This window comes from Saccopteryx leptura, chromosome 3 (assembly GCF_036850995.1).
Source record: "Saccopteryx leptura isolate mSacLep1 chromosome 3, mSacLep1_pri_phased_curated, whole genome shotgun sequence".
Classification (NCBI taxonomy): domain Eukaryota; kingdom Metazoa; phylum Chordata; class Mammalia; order Chiroptera; family Emballonuridae; genus Saccopteryx; species Saccopteryx leptura.
Genome location: NC_089505.1, coordinates 330,022,977 through 330,039,542, shown reverse-complemented (window position 1 = coordinate 330,039,542; position 16,566 = coordinate 330,022,977). Strand labels below are relative to the sequence as shown.

Below are 16,566 nucleotides of genomic sequence, written 5' to 3'. Positions count from 1 at the left end.
AAGCCAGCGATCATCGGGTCATGTCTGTGATCCCATGCTCAAGCTGGTGAGCCCTGCACTCAAGCTGGCGACTTCCAGGTTTTGAACCTGGGTCCTCGTCCCAGGTGGATGCTCTATCCACTGTGCCACCACCTGGTCAGGTGCCAAATGGTGATTTTCTAATTCCATCTGTATTTATTAGTTGGCATTTAGTAAGCAAGAGCTTTCCTCCTCTCCATTTATTTAAGTTTTATAGATTTATAAATCTCTATTAATGGTTATAATCTGTTATTGTCACTTATTGGATGCTCAGATTGCCTCAGAGTTGCCCATTGGATGCTCTTTTACAAGGGCTTCTGTGTTCTTTTGATAATCCCCATTAATCGTTGAGCACTTTTGTACTTTCTGGCTATTAGGAAAACAGCTGTGTTAGGTGGTAGGATTCAAATTATTTAACAACCGGTTCTGTGCCCTAATGACCATTTTAAGTATAAAAAAAACCAATATAGCGAAAGTAGTTTATTATTTCATGCGTTTAATACTTAAATAAAAACAATAAAGAGGTAGGTATGCAAAACTAGATTATCTTATAAGAAAGTTTTAAAATATTAATGAAAAAATATTAAATAATACCTGACAAAAACAATAAAACTGTTAAGATATTTCCAGCCCTAGCCACTTGGCTCAGTGGTAGAGCGTCGGCCTGGCATGCAAGGGGTCCTGGTTTGATTCCCGGCCAGGGCACACAGGAGAAGTGCCCATCTGCTTCTCCACCCCTCCCCCTCTCCTTCCTTTCTGTCTCTCTCTTCCCCTCCCGCAGCGAGGCTCCATTGGAGCAAGGATGGCCCGGGCGCTGGGGATGGCTCCTTGGCCTCTGCCCCAAGTGCTAGAGTGGCTCTGGTTGCAACAGAGCGACGCCCCGAGGGGCAGAGCATCGCCCCCTTGTGGGCAGAGCGTAGCCCCTTGGTGGGCGTGCCGGGTGGATCCCGGTCGGGCGCATGTGGGAGTCTGTCTGACTGTCTCTCCCCGTTTCCAGCTTCGGAAAAATACAAAAAAAAAAAAAAAAAAGATATTTCCATATTACTTCTTGATTGACGTTCTCACTTGCAATTTTTTTCACCCATGGACGGAATGAACATTACTATGGGTGCTTAGAATATGCTGTTGCGAAGATGAATGTTAAAAAAGAGTAAGGAGGGCCCTGGCCGGTTGGCTCAGCGGTAGAGCGTCGGCCTGGCGTGCGGGGGACCCGGGTTCGATTTCCGGCCAGGGCACACGGGAGAAGAGCCCATTTGCTTCTCCACCCCCCCTCCTTCCTCTCTGTCTCTCTCTTCCCCTCCTGCAGCCGAGGCTCCATTGGAGCAAAGATGGCCCAGGCGCTGGGGATGGCTCCTTGGCCTCTGCCCCAGGCACTAGAGTGGCTCTGGTCGCGGCAGAGCGACGCCCCGGAGGGGCAGAGCATCGCCCCTGGTGGGCGTGCTGGGTGGATCCCAGTCGGGCGCATGCGGGAGTCTGTCTGACTGTCTCTCCCCATTTCCAGCTTCAGAAAAATACAAAAAAAAAAAAAAAAAAAAAAGAGTAAGGAGGCCCTGGCCGGTTGGCTCAGTGGTAGAGTGTCGGCCTGGCGTGCGGAAGTCCCCGGTTCGATTCCCGGCCAGGGCACACAGGAGAGGCACCCATCTGTTTCTCCACCCCTCGCCCTCTCCTTCCTCTCTGTCTCTTTCTTCCCCTCCCACAGCTGAGGCTCCATTGGAGCAAAAGATGGCCCGGGCGCTGGGGATGGCTCCTTGGCCTCTGCCCCAGGCGCTAGAGTGGCTCTGGTCGCGACAGAGTGACGCCCCGGATGGGCAGAGCATTGCCCCCTGGTGGGCGTGCGGGGTGGATCCCCGTCGGGTGCATGCGGGAGTCTGTCTGACTGCCTCCCCGTTTCCAGCTTCAGAAAAATACAAAAAAAAAAAAAAAGGCCCTGGCCGGTTGGTTCAGTGGTAGAGCGTTGGCCTGGCGTGCGGGGGGGCCAGGTTCGATTCCCGGCCAGGGCACATGGGAGAAGCGTCCATTTGCTTCTCCACCCCCCCCCCCTTCCTCTCTGTCTCTCTCTTCCCCTCCCGCAGCCGAGGCTCCATTGGAGCAAAGATGGCCCGGGCGCTGGGGATGGCTCCTTGGCCTCTGCCCCAGGCGCTAGAGTGGCTCTGGTTGCGGCAGAGTGTCGCCCCTGGTGGGCGTGCCGGGTGGATCCCGGTCGGGCGCATGCGGGAGTCTGTCTGACTGTCTCTCCCCGTTTCCAGCTTCAGAAAAATACAAAAAAAAAAAAAAAGTAAGAAATGTAAATTTATGATTTCCACATTGGGCAGCTGCCCAGGAGCCCACCTTAGAGAGAACCCTGATTGCAAGTATCATTTTAACAACTGGTTCGCCGAACTCAACCAAATATTAGGTATCGGTTCTGCCAAACTGGTGTGAACTGGCCGAATCCCACCATTGACTTTGCATGATTAGTATGTGAGCATGTGGCAGAGCCGTGTGTGTGTGTGTGTGTGTGTGTGTGTGTGTGTGTGTGTGTGTGTGTAGCCTATATAAGGCTACAGATGCTTTCCCTTGGGGTGGATTTCTTGCCTGCCACTGCGTGGGATTCTTTGGTGAATCACTTTCCTGCCACCTCGAGGGGCAGTTTGTCTCTTTGCTTGCCTGCCACCATAAGAAGACGTTTTCCCCTGCCTGGTTGCTTGCTCACCCTTGTGAGAATCTAATAAATGGGAATGGCCCAACACTTTCTGGTTCCACAGTTCCTGTACCATCTGTCCAAATCTAAAGAGAACTTGCCTGGCCTTGGCCACCGCCATTACACTGGAACAGTATGATCTTCCTTGTCCCAACTCATAAAATTAGCAATGGGCCCTGATTCCCAGTTAATGGAGAATGAATGGTATTAAAAAGCAAGATCTGGGCTCTAGTTAATGCTTACTGATACTATGGTGTTATTGCTTTTAGCTCCTCTAGTGGTCAATGCTCAGAAATATATATACACACACACATATATGTAATATGGTTTTTATATATCTTTATATTAAATACCATGAGTTCATACTGACACTCCTATTCCAGTTCAATGACACAGAATTCAGTCCAATCTTCACTCTTTCCATAGTTGTAGCTTCTTTTTTGATAATGAAAAAATTGATTATCATTATCCTAAATATATTTAATTATTTATTCATTTTACTTGCGTGTAACCAGAATACCAAAAAGGGGCCAAATTAATAGTAGAATGTGTTGTGAGAAAAGGAGTTTGAGATTTTATATCCTTATGGGAAATGGTTATTTGAACAAACTTTAGATTTTTCTCACAAAAATTAGGGCATATTAGGCTTTTTTTTGTTTATATATGACTCTATTGACTTAGTACCATTTATAACAAGGATTTTTTTTTGTTTGTTTGTTTGTATTTTTCTGAAGCTGGAAACGGGGAGAGACAGTCAGACAGATTCCCGCATGCGCCCAACCGGGATCCACCCGGCACACCCACCAGGGGTGACGCTCTGCCCACCAGGGGGCGATGCTCTGCCCCTCTGGGGCGTCGCTCTGCCTCTACCAGAGCCACTCTAGCGCCTGGGGCAGAGGCCAAGGAGCCATCCCCAGCGCCTGGGCCATCTTTGCTCCAATGGAGCCTTGGCTGCGGGAGGGGAAGAGAGATACAGAGAGGAAGGGGGGGGTAGAGAAGCAAATGGGCGCTTCTCCTGTGTGCCCTGGCCAGGAATCGAACCCGGGTTCCCCTCACGCCAGGCCCCCGACGCTCTACCACTGAGCCAACCAGCCAGGGCCAACAAGGATTATTTTTGCAAAATATATTTTTACTATTTTAACTTTTCCCAGGGGCCTAAAATCGTTTGATATTTAAGTCAGTCTCTCTCTCAACATCTATTATGTCAGCTTTTTGCAAAGTTGCAATTTCATTTTGTAGTTGGTTTTTATTATATTGTCCTGTGGTCTTTGAATGCTCAATGTCACTAATCATCAGAGAAATGCAAATTAAATCCCCAGTGAGATATCACCTATCAGAATGGCCATCATCAATAAATCAACAAACAAGTGTTGGTAATGATGTGGGGAAAAGAGAACCCCTTGTGCGCTGTTGGTGGAATTGCAAATTGGTTAAGCCGCTATGGAAAACAATATGGAGGGTCCACAAAAAAAGAAAAGAAAAAAGAACTACCTTATGACTCAGGAATTCCACTTCTGAGTATTTATCCAATGAAATCTAAAACACAAATTCAAAAAGATATATGCATTCCTGTGTTCATTGCAGTATTATTTACAATAGCCAAGATATGGAAGCAAACTGAATATCCATCAATAGAAGATTGGATTAAGAAGTGGTATAGGCCCTGGCCGGTTGGCTCAGTGGTAGACCATCGGCCTGGCATGCAGGAGTACCGGGTTTGATTCCTGGCCAGGGCACACAGGAGAAGCGCCCACCCCTGTGGGCGCTTCTGCTTCTCCACCCCTCCCCCTCTCCTTCCTCTCTGTCTCTCTCTTCTCCTCCCGCAGCCGAGGCTCCATTGGAGCAAAGATGGCCCGGGCACTGAGCATGGCTCCATGGCCTCTGCCTCAGGCGGTAGAATGGCTCTGGATGCAACAGAGCGACGCCCCAGAGGGGCAGAGCATCACCCCCTGGTGGGCATGCCGGGTGGATCCCGGTTGGGTGCATGCAGGAGTCTGACTGCCTCCTGGTTTCCAGCTTCGGGGCGGGGGGGGGGGGGGGGGGGAAGAAGTGGTACATATATACAGTGGAATATTACTTGGTCACAAAAGAGAATGAAATCTTATCATTTGTAACAACATGGATGGATCTAGAGCAGTGATTCTCAAAGTGCACCAGGTTGCACTGCTGCGCCCTAGAAGATTTCCAGGTGTGCACTATGGTATTCCAGAGAAATATGTGCCTGTTAGGGACCAAAAAAATAACTAGGTTTTTGGAGTTTAGATTTTTGGGGGACAGAGGTGTGGGGAATTGGCTGTAAGCTGACAGTCTGCCCAACACCCCATCATGTGCCTGATTAGGTTGCAAAAGGCTGTTAAGCTGTGGTTCTGGATTGTTTACACTACTACCCAAGTTCCCTGGAAAGACTGGAGGCAAGTTTCTTCTATCCTTTGTTTAGTATAAAGTTAAGATGCTATGTATGGTGGGGGTTTTGGATTGAAGATTAAACATAAGGAATTGTCTCTTGAAGCCTTTTGGATTTCTATAAAAGAAGAATATATGGCAATATCTAAAAAAGCTTTGAACATTTTACTACAATTTTCAACATCCCATTTATGTAAATTAGGATTTTCTAACTTTAACACAATTAAGAGTAAAAAGAGAGGAATTCTTCAATGTATTGACGAGAAAATGAGAGTTTGCCTTTCAAATATATGCCCAAACATTGAAGAAATCGCTAGGACACATCAGGCTCATATTTCTCATAAACACAAGAATGAAAAAACACATTCATTCTGAGACCTGCTGAATTTACTAAATCTTACTAAGAATGTATCTATGTATATAAAAAGGTCACTTTTTTATTTTTTTATTTTTTAATCTCTCTTCTTTATGAATTCTAAAAAGCATAACAAAATATGTAACATAAAAATGTTTTTTAAAGTCAGGATAAATTTAATTTTGTAGAATTTATTTCATTTAATTACTATAAAAGCATGCTTGGACTTTTGTTGGTCAAATAAGTTTGTAAATTGATATATATATTTGCTCACTTATAGTTTGTATTGTGTGTGGGGGACAGGCTGTAAACAGGCTGGGTCGTTATAGCCTGAGGCTTAGGTTTTTTATTTTTTTTTATTTTTTATTCATTTTAGAGAGGAGGGGGAGAGACAGAGAGAGAGAGAGAGAGAGAGAGAGAGAGAGAGAGAGGAGAGAGAGAGAGAGAAAGAGAAGGGAGGGAGGGAGGAGCTGGAAGCATCAACTCCCATATATGCCTTGACCAGGCAAGCCCAGGGTTTCGAACCGGCGACCTCAGCATTTCCAGGTCGACGCTTTATCCACTGTGCCACCACAGGTCAGGCTGAGGCTTAGTTTTAAGACTATGTTTTTCCTACACCCTTGACTGATTGCATGATGTGGGGTGGTCACTCTCATGAGGAATCCCATTATGCCTCAGATAAGTGACTTTGTATCAGAAACTTTCTTATTTGTATATTGGATTAAAGGTTTTGATTTCTACACTATAAAGTGGGGGTAGACCAGGAGCTTGCTCTCTCTCGGTTTCTGAGATTAGCATTAGAGGAGAGAGCAGAGAAAGGCCATGTGGAGGAGAGGAGAAGCAGAGAAGATGGCGGATCGCTGAAGCAGAAGTCAGCTTGTGCAGAGTTTGTGCAGAGAGAAGGAGATGGGGAACAGAGGTGAATAAGTCTGGTGAGCTAGAAACCTTTGATTCTAGGAAACTCAGATAGGTCAGTAGCTTTGTGAGCACTGAATGAGTGGGTTTTGGAGCCCAGTGTGTGTTTTCACTTGCCCGCCGGGTGCAAGCTAGGATAAAGATGATGGCCCACCAGTTCTTGGCTCCTTTGTTTCATTACCATCTGTCCGAATCCTATGTGAACCTGTATGGGCCGGGCGGATGTGATGTTGGCTGTGTCTACTGGCTTTATAACTTTATATATTTTTTCTTTAATATTTGACTTTTATCATATTTCTCAGAAATTTGGATATAGTGTGCCTACAATTATTTGTAGGATTTTAAATGTGCCCCAACTTCAAAAAGTTTGAGAACCACTGACCTAGAGGGTATTATGCTAAGTGATAAGTAACACAAAGACAAAAACCATTATGACTTCACTTATATGTGGAATATTTTTTATTTATTTTTTAATTTTTTTTAATTTTATTATTATTATTTTTTGTATTTTTCTGAAGCTGGAAACGGGGAGAGACAGTCAGACAGACTCCCACATGCGCCCGACCGGGATCCACCCGGCACACCCACCAGGGGCGATGCTCTGCCCACCAGGGGGCGATGCTCTGCCCCTCCGGGGCGTCGCTGTGCCGCAACCAGAGCCACTCTAGCACCTGGGGCAGAGGCCAAGGAGCCATCCCCAGCGCCCGGGCCATCCCCGCTCCAATGGAGCCTTGGCTGCGGGAGGGGAAGTGAGAGAGAGGAAGGAGGGGGGGGTGTGGAGAAGCAAATGGGCGCTTCTCCCGTGTGCCCTGGCCGGGAATCGAACCTGGGTCCCCCGCACGCCAGGCCGACGCTCCACCGCTGAGCCAACCGGCCAGGGCCTGGAATATTTTTTAGATAAGAACAAATAAGCAAGTGAACAAAACATAAACAGACTCAAAAACAGAACAAACTGAGGGTTGCCAGAGGGGCGAGAAGTTGGAGAGCTGGGAGAAATAGAGGAAGAGATTAAGAGGTTTGAGTTGGTAGTTACATAACAGTGACAGTGATGTAAAGTACAGCATAAGGCAGTGGTTCTCAAACTTTTTGAAGTCGGGGCACATTTAAAATCCTACAAATAGCCTGACCAGGCGGTGGCGCAGTGGATAGAGCGTTGGACTGGGATGCGGAAGACCCAGGTTCGAGACCCTGAGGTCGCCAGCTTGAGCGCGGGCTCATCTGGTTTGAGCAAAAGGCCCACCAGCTTGAACCCAAGGTCGCTGGCTCCAGCAAGGGGTTACTCTGTTTGCTGGAGCCCCACAGTCAAGGCACATATGAGAAAGTAATCAATGAACAATAAGTTGTTGCAACGTGCAATGAAAAACTAATGATTGATGCTTCTCATCTCTCTCCGTTCCTGCCTGTCTGTCCCTGCCTATCCCTCTCTCTGACTCACTCTCTGTCTCTGTAAAAAATAAATAAATAAATAAAAATTAAAAAAAAAAATCCTACAAATAATTGTATGCGCACTATATACAAATTTCTGAGAAGCATGTTATAATAAGTCAAATATTAAAGAAAATAATATGAAGTCAAGCGTGCTTTTATGGTAATTAAATGAAATGAATACGACAAAATTAAATTTATTCTGACATTAAAAAACATTTTTATGTTACATTTTTCGAGTTATCCTTTTTAGAATTCGTAGAAAAGAGGGATTAAAATATAAAAAACGGACAGAAAAACATCTTTATATATAAATAGATACATTCTTAGTAAGATTTAGTAAATTTGGCAGGTTCCGGCACAAATGTGTTAAGTTTTTCATTCTTGTGTTTATTAGAAACATGAGCCTGATGTGTGCTAGCGATTTCTTCAATGTTTGTGCATATATTTGGAAGGCAAACTCTCATTTCCTTGTCAATACATTGAAGAATTCTTCTCTTCTTACTGTTAATTGTGTTGAGTGCAGAAAACCCCCACCACACATATCATCTTAACTTTACTCCAAACAAAAAATAGAAGAAACTTGCCTCCCATCTTTCTGGGAAACATGGGGGATAGTGTAAACAATCCAGCATCACAGCTTAACAGCCTTTTGCAACCTAATCAGGCACATGAGGTGGGGTGTTGGGCAGACTGTTGGCTCACAGCAAATTCCCCACACTTCTGTCCTCCCAAAATCTAAACTCTAAAAACCCAACAGGCACATATTTCTCTGGAATACTATAGGGTGCACCTGGAAACTTCTAGGGTGCACCAGTGCATTTTGGTGCACACTTTGAGAACCACTGCCCTAATGATTAGAGATGTTGAACATTTTTTCATATACCCATGGGCCATCTGCATGTCCTCTTCGGAGAAGTGTCTATTTAGTTCTTTTGCCTAATTTTTGATTGGATTGTTTACTTTCCTGTTGTTGAATTCTGCAAGTTCTTTATATAGATTTTGGTTATTAACCCCTTATAGAACGTGTTGCCGAATATCTTCTCCTGTTGTGTGGGTTTTCTTTTTATTTTTTTCATGTTATCTTTTGCTGTGCTAAAGCTTTTTAGTTTGATATAGTCGCATTTGTTCATCCTGTCCTTTATTTCACTTTCCTCTGAAGGTAAATCAGCATATATTGCTGTGAGAAATGTCGGAGAGCTTACTGCCTATATTTTGAGTTTATTTTTGTGAATGGTGTAGGTTGTTGATCTAGTTTCATTTTTTTTTGCATGTACTTGTTCAATTTTCCCAGCACTATTTCTTAAAGAGACATTCTTTACTCAATTGTATGCTCTTACCTATTTTGTCAAATATCAATTGGCCATAAAGTTGTAGATTTATTTCTGGGTTCTCTGTTCTGTTCCATTGGTCTGTATGCCTCTTTTTATGCCTGTACCAAGCTGTTTTGAGTACAATGGTCTTGTAGTGTAACTTGATATCAGGAAGTGTGATACCCCATGCTTTTTTTTTTTTTTTTTTTTTAAGATTGCTGAGGCTATTTGTGTTCTTTTTTGGTTTCATACAATTGTTTGGAATATTTGTTCTATACCTTTGAAGTATGCCATTGGTATTTTAATAGGAATTGCATTGAATTTATAGATTGCTTTGGGTAGTAAAGAAATTTTAATGATGTCAGTTCTTTCTATCCATTAACACGGTATATGTTTCTACTTGTTTGTATCTTCCTTGTTTGTTTTAATCAATGTTTTATAATTTTCTGAATACAGGTCTTTAACTATCTTGGTTAAATTTACTCCTAGGTACTTTATTTTTTTTGTTGCAATTGTGAAGAGGATTATTTACTTAATTTCTCTTTCAGAAAGTTCCTTGTTGGTGTATATAAATGCCACTGATTTTTGAATATTGATTTTATATCCTGCCACCTTGCTGAATTCATTTATCAGTCCCAGTATTTTTTTTGACTAAGACTTTAGGGTTTTCTATGTACAGTATCAAGTCATCAACAAACAATGATAATTTCACTTCTTTTCCAATTTGGATGACTTTTATTTCTTTTTCTTGTCTGATTGCTGTGGCTAGGACTTCCAGAACTATGTTGAATAAGAGTGGTGAGAGGGGGCACCCCTGCCTTGTTCCTGTTCTTAAAGGGATTGCTTTTAATTTTTGCCCATTGAGTATGATGTTGGCTGTGGGTTTGTAATAGATGGCCTTTACCATGTTGAGGTATGTTCCCTGTATTCCTATTTTTCTGAAAGTTTTGATTATGAATGGGTTCTGGATTTCATCAAATGTCTTTTCTGCATCTATTGATTTATCATGTGGTTTTTATCCTTCCTTTTTTTTATGTGATGAGTCACGTTGATTGATTTGCAAATATTGTACCAACTTTGCCTCCCCAGAATAAATCCTACTTGATCATGATGTATGATTATTTTCATGTATTGCTGGATCAGATTTGCTAATATTTTGTTGAGAGTTTTAGCATCTAATTTCATCAGGGATATTGGCCTGTAGTTTTCTTTCTTTGTAGTTTTTTTTGCCTATTTTGGAATGAGGATTATATTTGCCTCATAAAAGTAATTTGAAAGATTTCTCTCCTCTTGAAATTTTTGAAATAGGTTGATAAGGATAGGAGTTAGTTCCTTGAGTATTTGGTAAAATTCGCCTGTGAAGCCATCAGGCCCAGGACTTTTGTTTGCTGGGAGTTTTTTGATACCTGTTTTAATCTCATTTGTTAAAATCTGTTTGTTTAGGTTTTCTGATTCTTCCAGATTAAATTTTTAATGATTATGTTTCAAGGAATTTATCCATTTTATCTAGGTTCTCCAATTTTTTGGCATACAGTTTTTCATAGTATCTTTTTACAATCCTTTGTATTTCTGCTGTGTCAGTTGTTACTTTTCCACTCTAATTTTAATTTTATTTATTTGAGCCCTCTCCCTTTTTTTTCTTGGTGAGTCTGGTTAAAGGTTCATCAATTTTGTTTACCTTTTCAAAGTATCAGCTCTTGGTTTCATCCATCTTCTGTATTGTTTTTTTGCCTCTATGTCATTTATTTCTGCTCTGATCTTGACTATTCCTTCCTTCTACTTCCTCTGGGCTTTACTAGCTGTTCTCTTTATAGTTCTTTTAGGTGCAGGATTAAGTTGTTAATTTGAGTTTTTTCTTGCTTCTATGGCATGCTTGTAATGCTATGAACTTTCCTCTCAGGACTGCTTTTGCTGTGTCCCATAAATTTTGAATTGTATGTGCATCTTCATTTGGTTCAAGGAATTTATTTATTTCTTCCTTGATCTTATTGTTAACCCATTCATTATTTAATAGCATGCTATTAAGCCTCCAAGTGTTTGAATGCTTTTAGTTTTTCTATTGTAGTTGATTTCTAGTTTCATGCCATTGTGATCAGAGAAGATGCTTGATATGATTTCAATCTTCTTAAATTTATTGAGATTCGTTTTACGCCCTAACGTGGTCTATCCTAGAGAATGTATCGTGAACACTTGAAAAGAATATATATTCTGCTGCTTTGGGGTGAAATGTTCTGAAGGCATCTATTAAATTTAGTGGGTCTAGTGCAGGGGTCCCCAAACTACAGCCCGCGGGCCGCATGTGGCCCCCTGAGGCCATTTATCCGGCCTCCGCTGCACTTCCAGAAGGGGCACCTCTTTCATTGGTGGTCAGTGAGAGGAGCATAGTTCCCATTGAAATACTGGTCAGTTTGTTGATTTAAATTTACTTGTTCTTTATTTTAAATATTGTATTTGTTCCCATTTTTTTTTTTTACTTTAAAATAAGATTTGTGCAGTGTGCATAGGGATTTGTTCTTTTTTTTTTATATATAGTCTGGCCCTCCAGTGGTCTGAGGGACAGTGAACTGGCCCCCTGTGTAAAAAGTTTGGGGACCCCTGGTCTAGTGTGTCATTTAAGGCCTCTGTTTCTTTAATTTTCTGTTTGGAGGTTCTATCCATTGATGTTAGTGGGGTATTAAAATCCCCTACTTTTATATAGTATTGCTGTTGATCTCGCCCTTCTTGTACATCAAAATCTGTTTTGAACCGGCCACCTCAGTGTTCCAGGTTGATGCTTTATCCACTGCTCCATTACAGGCCAGGCTGTAGTGACCTTCTTCTTCTTTTTTTTTTTTACAGAGAGTCAGAGGGAGGGATAGATAGGGACAGACAGACAGGAACGGAAAGAGATGAGAAGCATCAATCAATCATCAGGGTTTTTTTGGGGTTTTTTTTTTTGTGACACCTTAGTTGTTCATTGACAGCTTTCTCATATGTGCCTTGACTGTGGGCCTTCAGCAGACCAAGTAACCCCTTGCTCGAGCCAGCGACCTTGGGTCTAAGCTGGTGAGCTTTTGCTCAAACCAGATGAGCCCGAGCTCAAGCTGGCAACCTCGGGGTCTTGAATCTGGGTCCTCTGTGTCCCAGTCCGATGCTCTATCCACTGCGTCACCGCCTGGTCAGGCTGTAGTGACCTTCTTAATCTCTTACTATAGCCTTTGTTTTAAAGTTTATTCTGTCAGATATTAGTATTGTTACCCCAGCTTTTTTTTTTATTTCTGTTTGCATGAAATATTTTTTCCAACTCATTATTCTCAGTCTCTGTGTATCTTTTGTTTTGAGGTGGGTCTCTTGTAGACAGCATATGTACGGGTACTGTTTTCTTATCCATGTTCTTTTAGGTGTAGGGTTAAGTTGTTAACTTGAGTTTTTGTCTTTTGATTGGAGCGTTTAATCCATTTACATTTAATGTTATTATTGATATGGAGTTGTTTATTGCCATTTTATTCTCGATTTATTTTATAATTCTTTTTTTCTCAATTTTTTTTTCCTTTGCTCTTTTTACAGCAAGCCCCTTAACATTTCCTGCAGTAATGCTTTAGTTGTAATGAGTTCCTTGAGTTATTTTTTTGTCTGGGAACTTTTTTATTTCTCCTTCAATTTTAAACGATAATCTTGCTGGAGAAAGAAGTCTTGGTTGTAGGCTCTTGTTTTGAATTACTTTGAATATTTCTTGCCATTCCCTTCTAGCTTCAGGTGTTTCTGTTGAAAAGTCAGATGTCATCCTTATGGGGGCTTCTGTATAAGTAATTTACTTCTTTTCTTTTAAAGCTGTTAGTATTTTTTCTTTATCTCTTAACTTTGGTATTTTAATTATGATGTGTCTTGATTTAGACCTCTCTGGGTTCCTCTTAGTGGGACTCTCCGTGCTTCTTGAAGTTACGCAACTTTTTCCTTCATCAATTTAGGAAAATATTCAGCTATGATTTCTTTAAGCACATTCTCTATCTCTTGTACTTTCTCTCCTCCTTCAGGAACCCCTATGATGTGGATGTTATTTCTCTTCATATTGTCACAGAGTTCTCTTATCGTTTTCTCAGATTTTTGAGCCTGTTTTCTTTTTGCTGCTCTGTTTCTGTGTTTTCATTTATCTTGTCCTCTAAGTTGCTGTTTCGATCCTCTCCTTCATCCAGCCTGCTGTTGATTCCTTCTAATGTAGTCTTCATTACTGATATTGTAACTGTCATTTCTGATTGATTCTTTTTTATTATTTCAGTTTCATTTTAGATGCTTGCAATTTCTTTATTTAGGTGCACATTATGTCCATTTATTGTAGCTCTAGGATCCTTAAGCATCCTAACAATCAGTATTTTAAACTCTGCATCCAGTAATTTGGTTACTTCCATCTAATTGAATTCTTTTTCTGGGGATTTCTCTTGTTGATTCATTTGGATTACATTTCTCTGTCTTCCCACTTTTTCTTTTTGTGGTTTATAAGCTTGTTGGAGTAGAACAGCTGAGGTTGGTACATGAAATGTGGCCCCTCCTTCAGGACTTAATCCCTCAGCCTCTGCTGGTTGATAGGATTTTAATTTTTTCTAAAAAGGTGAGCTGCATAAAAGTCTTAATTTCCGGGGTGGGGGTAGTGAGCGTATCTTGCTTGTTGTCCCCAGTTGAAATTATTTCTAGGCCTCTTTTATTCTGTATGGTAAGTCTACAGGAATGCAGTGAGTGTGACCTCTGAGAATCGGAAGGTGTGGTCTGCCCTGGTACTCCCCGTGGGTAGGGTGCATTCTCCCTACCAAAAGGGGGAGGTGTAGCTCAGGTCTCCCGAGAAACCTGAGTGAACTGAGGAATAAAATAGAGGTAGAAGCACAGTGACATGGAAGAGAAGAATAGCTGTCACATGGAAGAGAATTCAGAAGATTAGATCAGGGAAGGTGAAGGGATTAGTAAAATTAAATACACACAACACATAGATACTGATAACAGATCTGGAAATCTGAGAGGGAAGAAAATAAGGAGTTAGAGAAAAAAGGCCAAAGGTGTATAATGGGGGATATGATGATGGGAAGTGAGGGAGTTATATTGAGTAAGACACTTGAATCCATGTTACCACACTGAATAAAAATTAATAAAAATGAAAGAAAAGTAAGAATAAAATGATCCAAAAATGATAAGAAGAGGTGATTTATTCAGATCCCTAAATAAATTTCTATACCTATGAGAATTTGCAGCTCTTACTTTTGATGTTTTTGAATGCATCTGACCTATATATTATATATTTAACTGATGAAACATTTTAGAGTGAGAATAAAACCCTGGATGAATGTTACTTCTCATTGCTAAGAAACTGTTCTTTATGTGATGTCACAGCTTTTCAAATTGACAAACATTGTGATGGTATGAATGTTCTTAGAAGCTGCCATATTCAAAATAGTGAGATCAGAACAGCCACAGAAGAATTGATTTGAGATGGCACATGTTTCTTCAGGAACTCAAGAGGATTCTTCTCAAAATGGATGTACTGATTCAGAAACCGCCATTAATACTGCTTTGTGTGATGACATACACTCTGATTTATTCTTGAGATCCTTGATTGAAAAAAGTGCCTTTCAGGCTTTATGTGATGGACCCTTAATAAAAAGACAACGTTACACAGTTTGTCCCTCCGAACCAAAAGTACAGAATGAGTATCTTGCTATGACATTTCCCAGAAAACTGTGGAAAATAGTTCAAAGCGATCAATTTAAGTCTATTTGGTGGGATGAAAATGGAACTTCTATAGTGATTAATGAAGAAGTCTTTAAGAAAGAATGTTTGGAGAAAGAGGCCCCTTTCAAAATATTTGGAACTAAGAATATGAAGAGTTTGGTGAGACAACTTAACCTTTATGGCTTTCGTAAAATACGGAAAAATATTTCAAGATCTGCATCTTTAGCTGAGTTTCTGGAGGAAGAAAAAAAAGTCTCTGTTTTAAGCAAGGTATTCAGAAAATTTTAATTACATGTTTACAGGGCATAGATAAATTTTATTTTGCATACTGGTATTTTCATATATATAACAACTAAAACAAGCTTTGAAATTTTATTAAACAGTGATAAATATAAATTGTTAAAATTAGGAAAACATCATAAAATTGTAAGGGAATAAGAAATTTTTCTAGTGAGTATCTTACCAATAAGCTTTGTTTAAATAAAGTTCCTGAACTCATTTGAAGTGGCATTTAAATTTACTGTTAAACCCAGAACATTTTTTGAGAAACATAATTGAATGTCAGTGTCCTGTAACTTTATTTAAACTATATTAAGAGTATGCATGTATTATTTACTAACACTAACTTTGAGTGATAAAAGCAAATTAATATCTAATGGACTAGGTTTGTTAGAGTCTTGACCCTTGTTTTAAAATATCAGTAAATAATTTTGATTTTTGGTTTCAGTTACAGTTTTATCAGAACCCTAATTTTAAACGTAGATGTCCCCAACTTCTAGTACAAATAAAAAGAAGAATTGGGATTAAAAAGGTTTCGACATCATCATCTTCAGTTTTGGATTTCAAACAGAAGCACTTTGGAGCAGAGGTTCCTGTGGATAATCGTAAATCTATTTTCATTTCTGAAACAAGTTCTGAAAGTGTATTTTCACACTGCTCAAACTTAAGTATGCCTCTAATAGTAAATCCTGCTACTAGCCTGATAATTGCTAAGACAACAGCTCCAGTCAGAGGTGACGTGTCTCCTCCACCACTCACTTTATGTCAAACTTCAGAACAAAAGGAAATGGATGAATATATTTCAAATCAGTTGACTAGTGTTCCTGGACTGTCTCTTAGTGTCTACATGCAAGATCCTGCCCACATTGTGAATTTCATTACAACCACAACCACAAGTTCTACTTTTCAGAGTCAAGTGATTTCTTTACAACAGAGAAGTCAGCAAGGGATGGTTCTGCCTTCTACCTTTATAAATTGATATGCAATCTTACCAGCCAACAGTGCCCTTCCTACTACCCTGCAAGAAGTAGGCAACCAGAATATCACAACATCAATGCTGGCTGATACATCTACATCTCTTTCAAGGTCAACTCTGAAAACACTTTCTCTATACAGACAACAGTTACTATAACTGACTTATAGAACTTCCAGATGAAGCAGAATGGCTACAATTAAACTGTATGTGGGTAAATAGCAACATGCCTGCAACTCTCTTGCTGAACAATAAACATACATGTTCACAATTCTGGTTTTATTGAACGTAGGACATTGTCAGTTTAGGAGTAAAATGATGTCTTATCTCAATGTCAGGTTATTTACTACTAGAAAGCCCGGCGGTCATACGAAATGACCGCTGTTCTAGATACTATAAATTGTAATTAAAATGATTTGTGCAAAGGTGTCTGCTAATTCAAACTGAATTACCCAGGGCAGGCAGCGAGGACGCCCCTTTGCTTAGTGCCCCACGGGGTTTCCCCCTTCTA

The 16,566-nt window shown here is 40.8% G+C and overlaps 2 protein-coding genes across 3 annotated transcripts in view; both read left to right on the top strand.

The window, feature by feature from the left end:
- The window catches only part of RAD54B (RAD54 homolog B), a 142,751-nt gene that overhangs the window by 27,592 nt on the left and 98,593 nt on the right, over positions 1 to 16,566 (top strand). The window lies entirely within an intron of this gene.
- LOC136397496 (heat shock transcription factor, Y-linked-like) lies at positions 14,564 to 16,061 on the top strand. Its single transcript, XM_066371995.1, has 2 exons — positions 14,564 to 15,073; positions 15,531 to 16,061. The coding sequence occupies exons 1-2, from the start codon at positions 14,564 to 14,566 to the stop codon at positions 16,059 to 16,061; spliced, it is 1,041 nt and encodes a 346-aa protein (XP_066228092.1).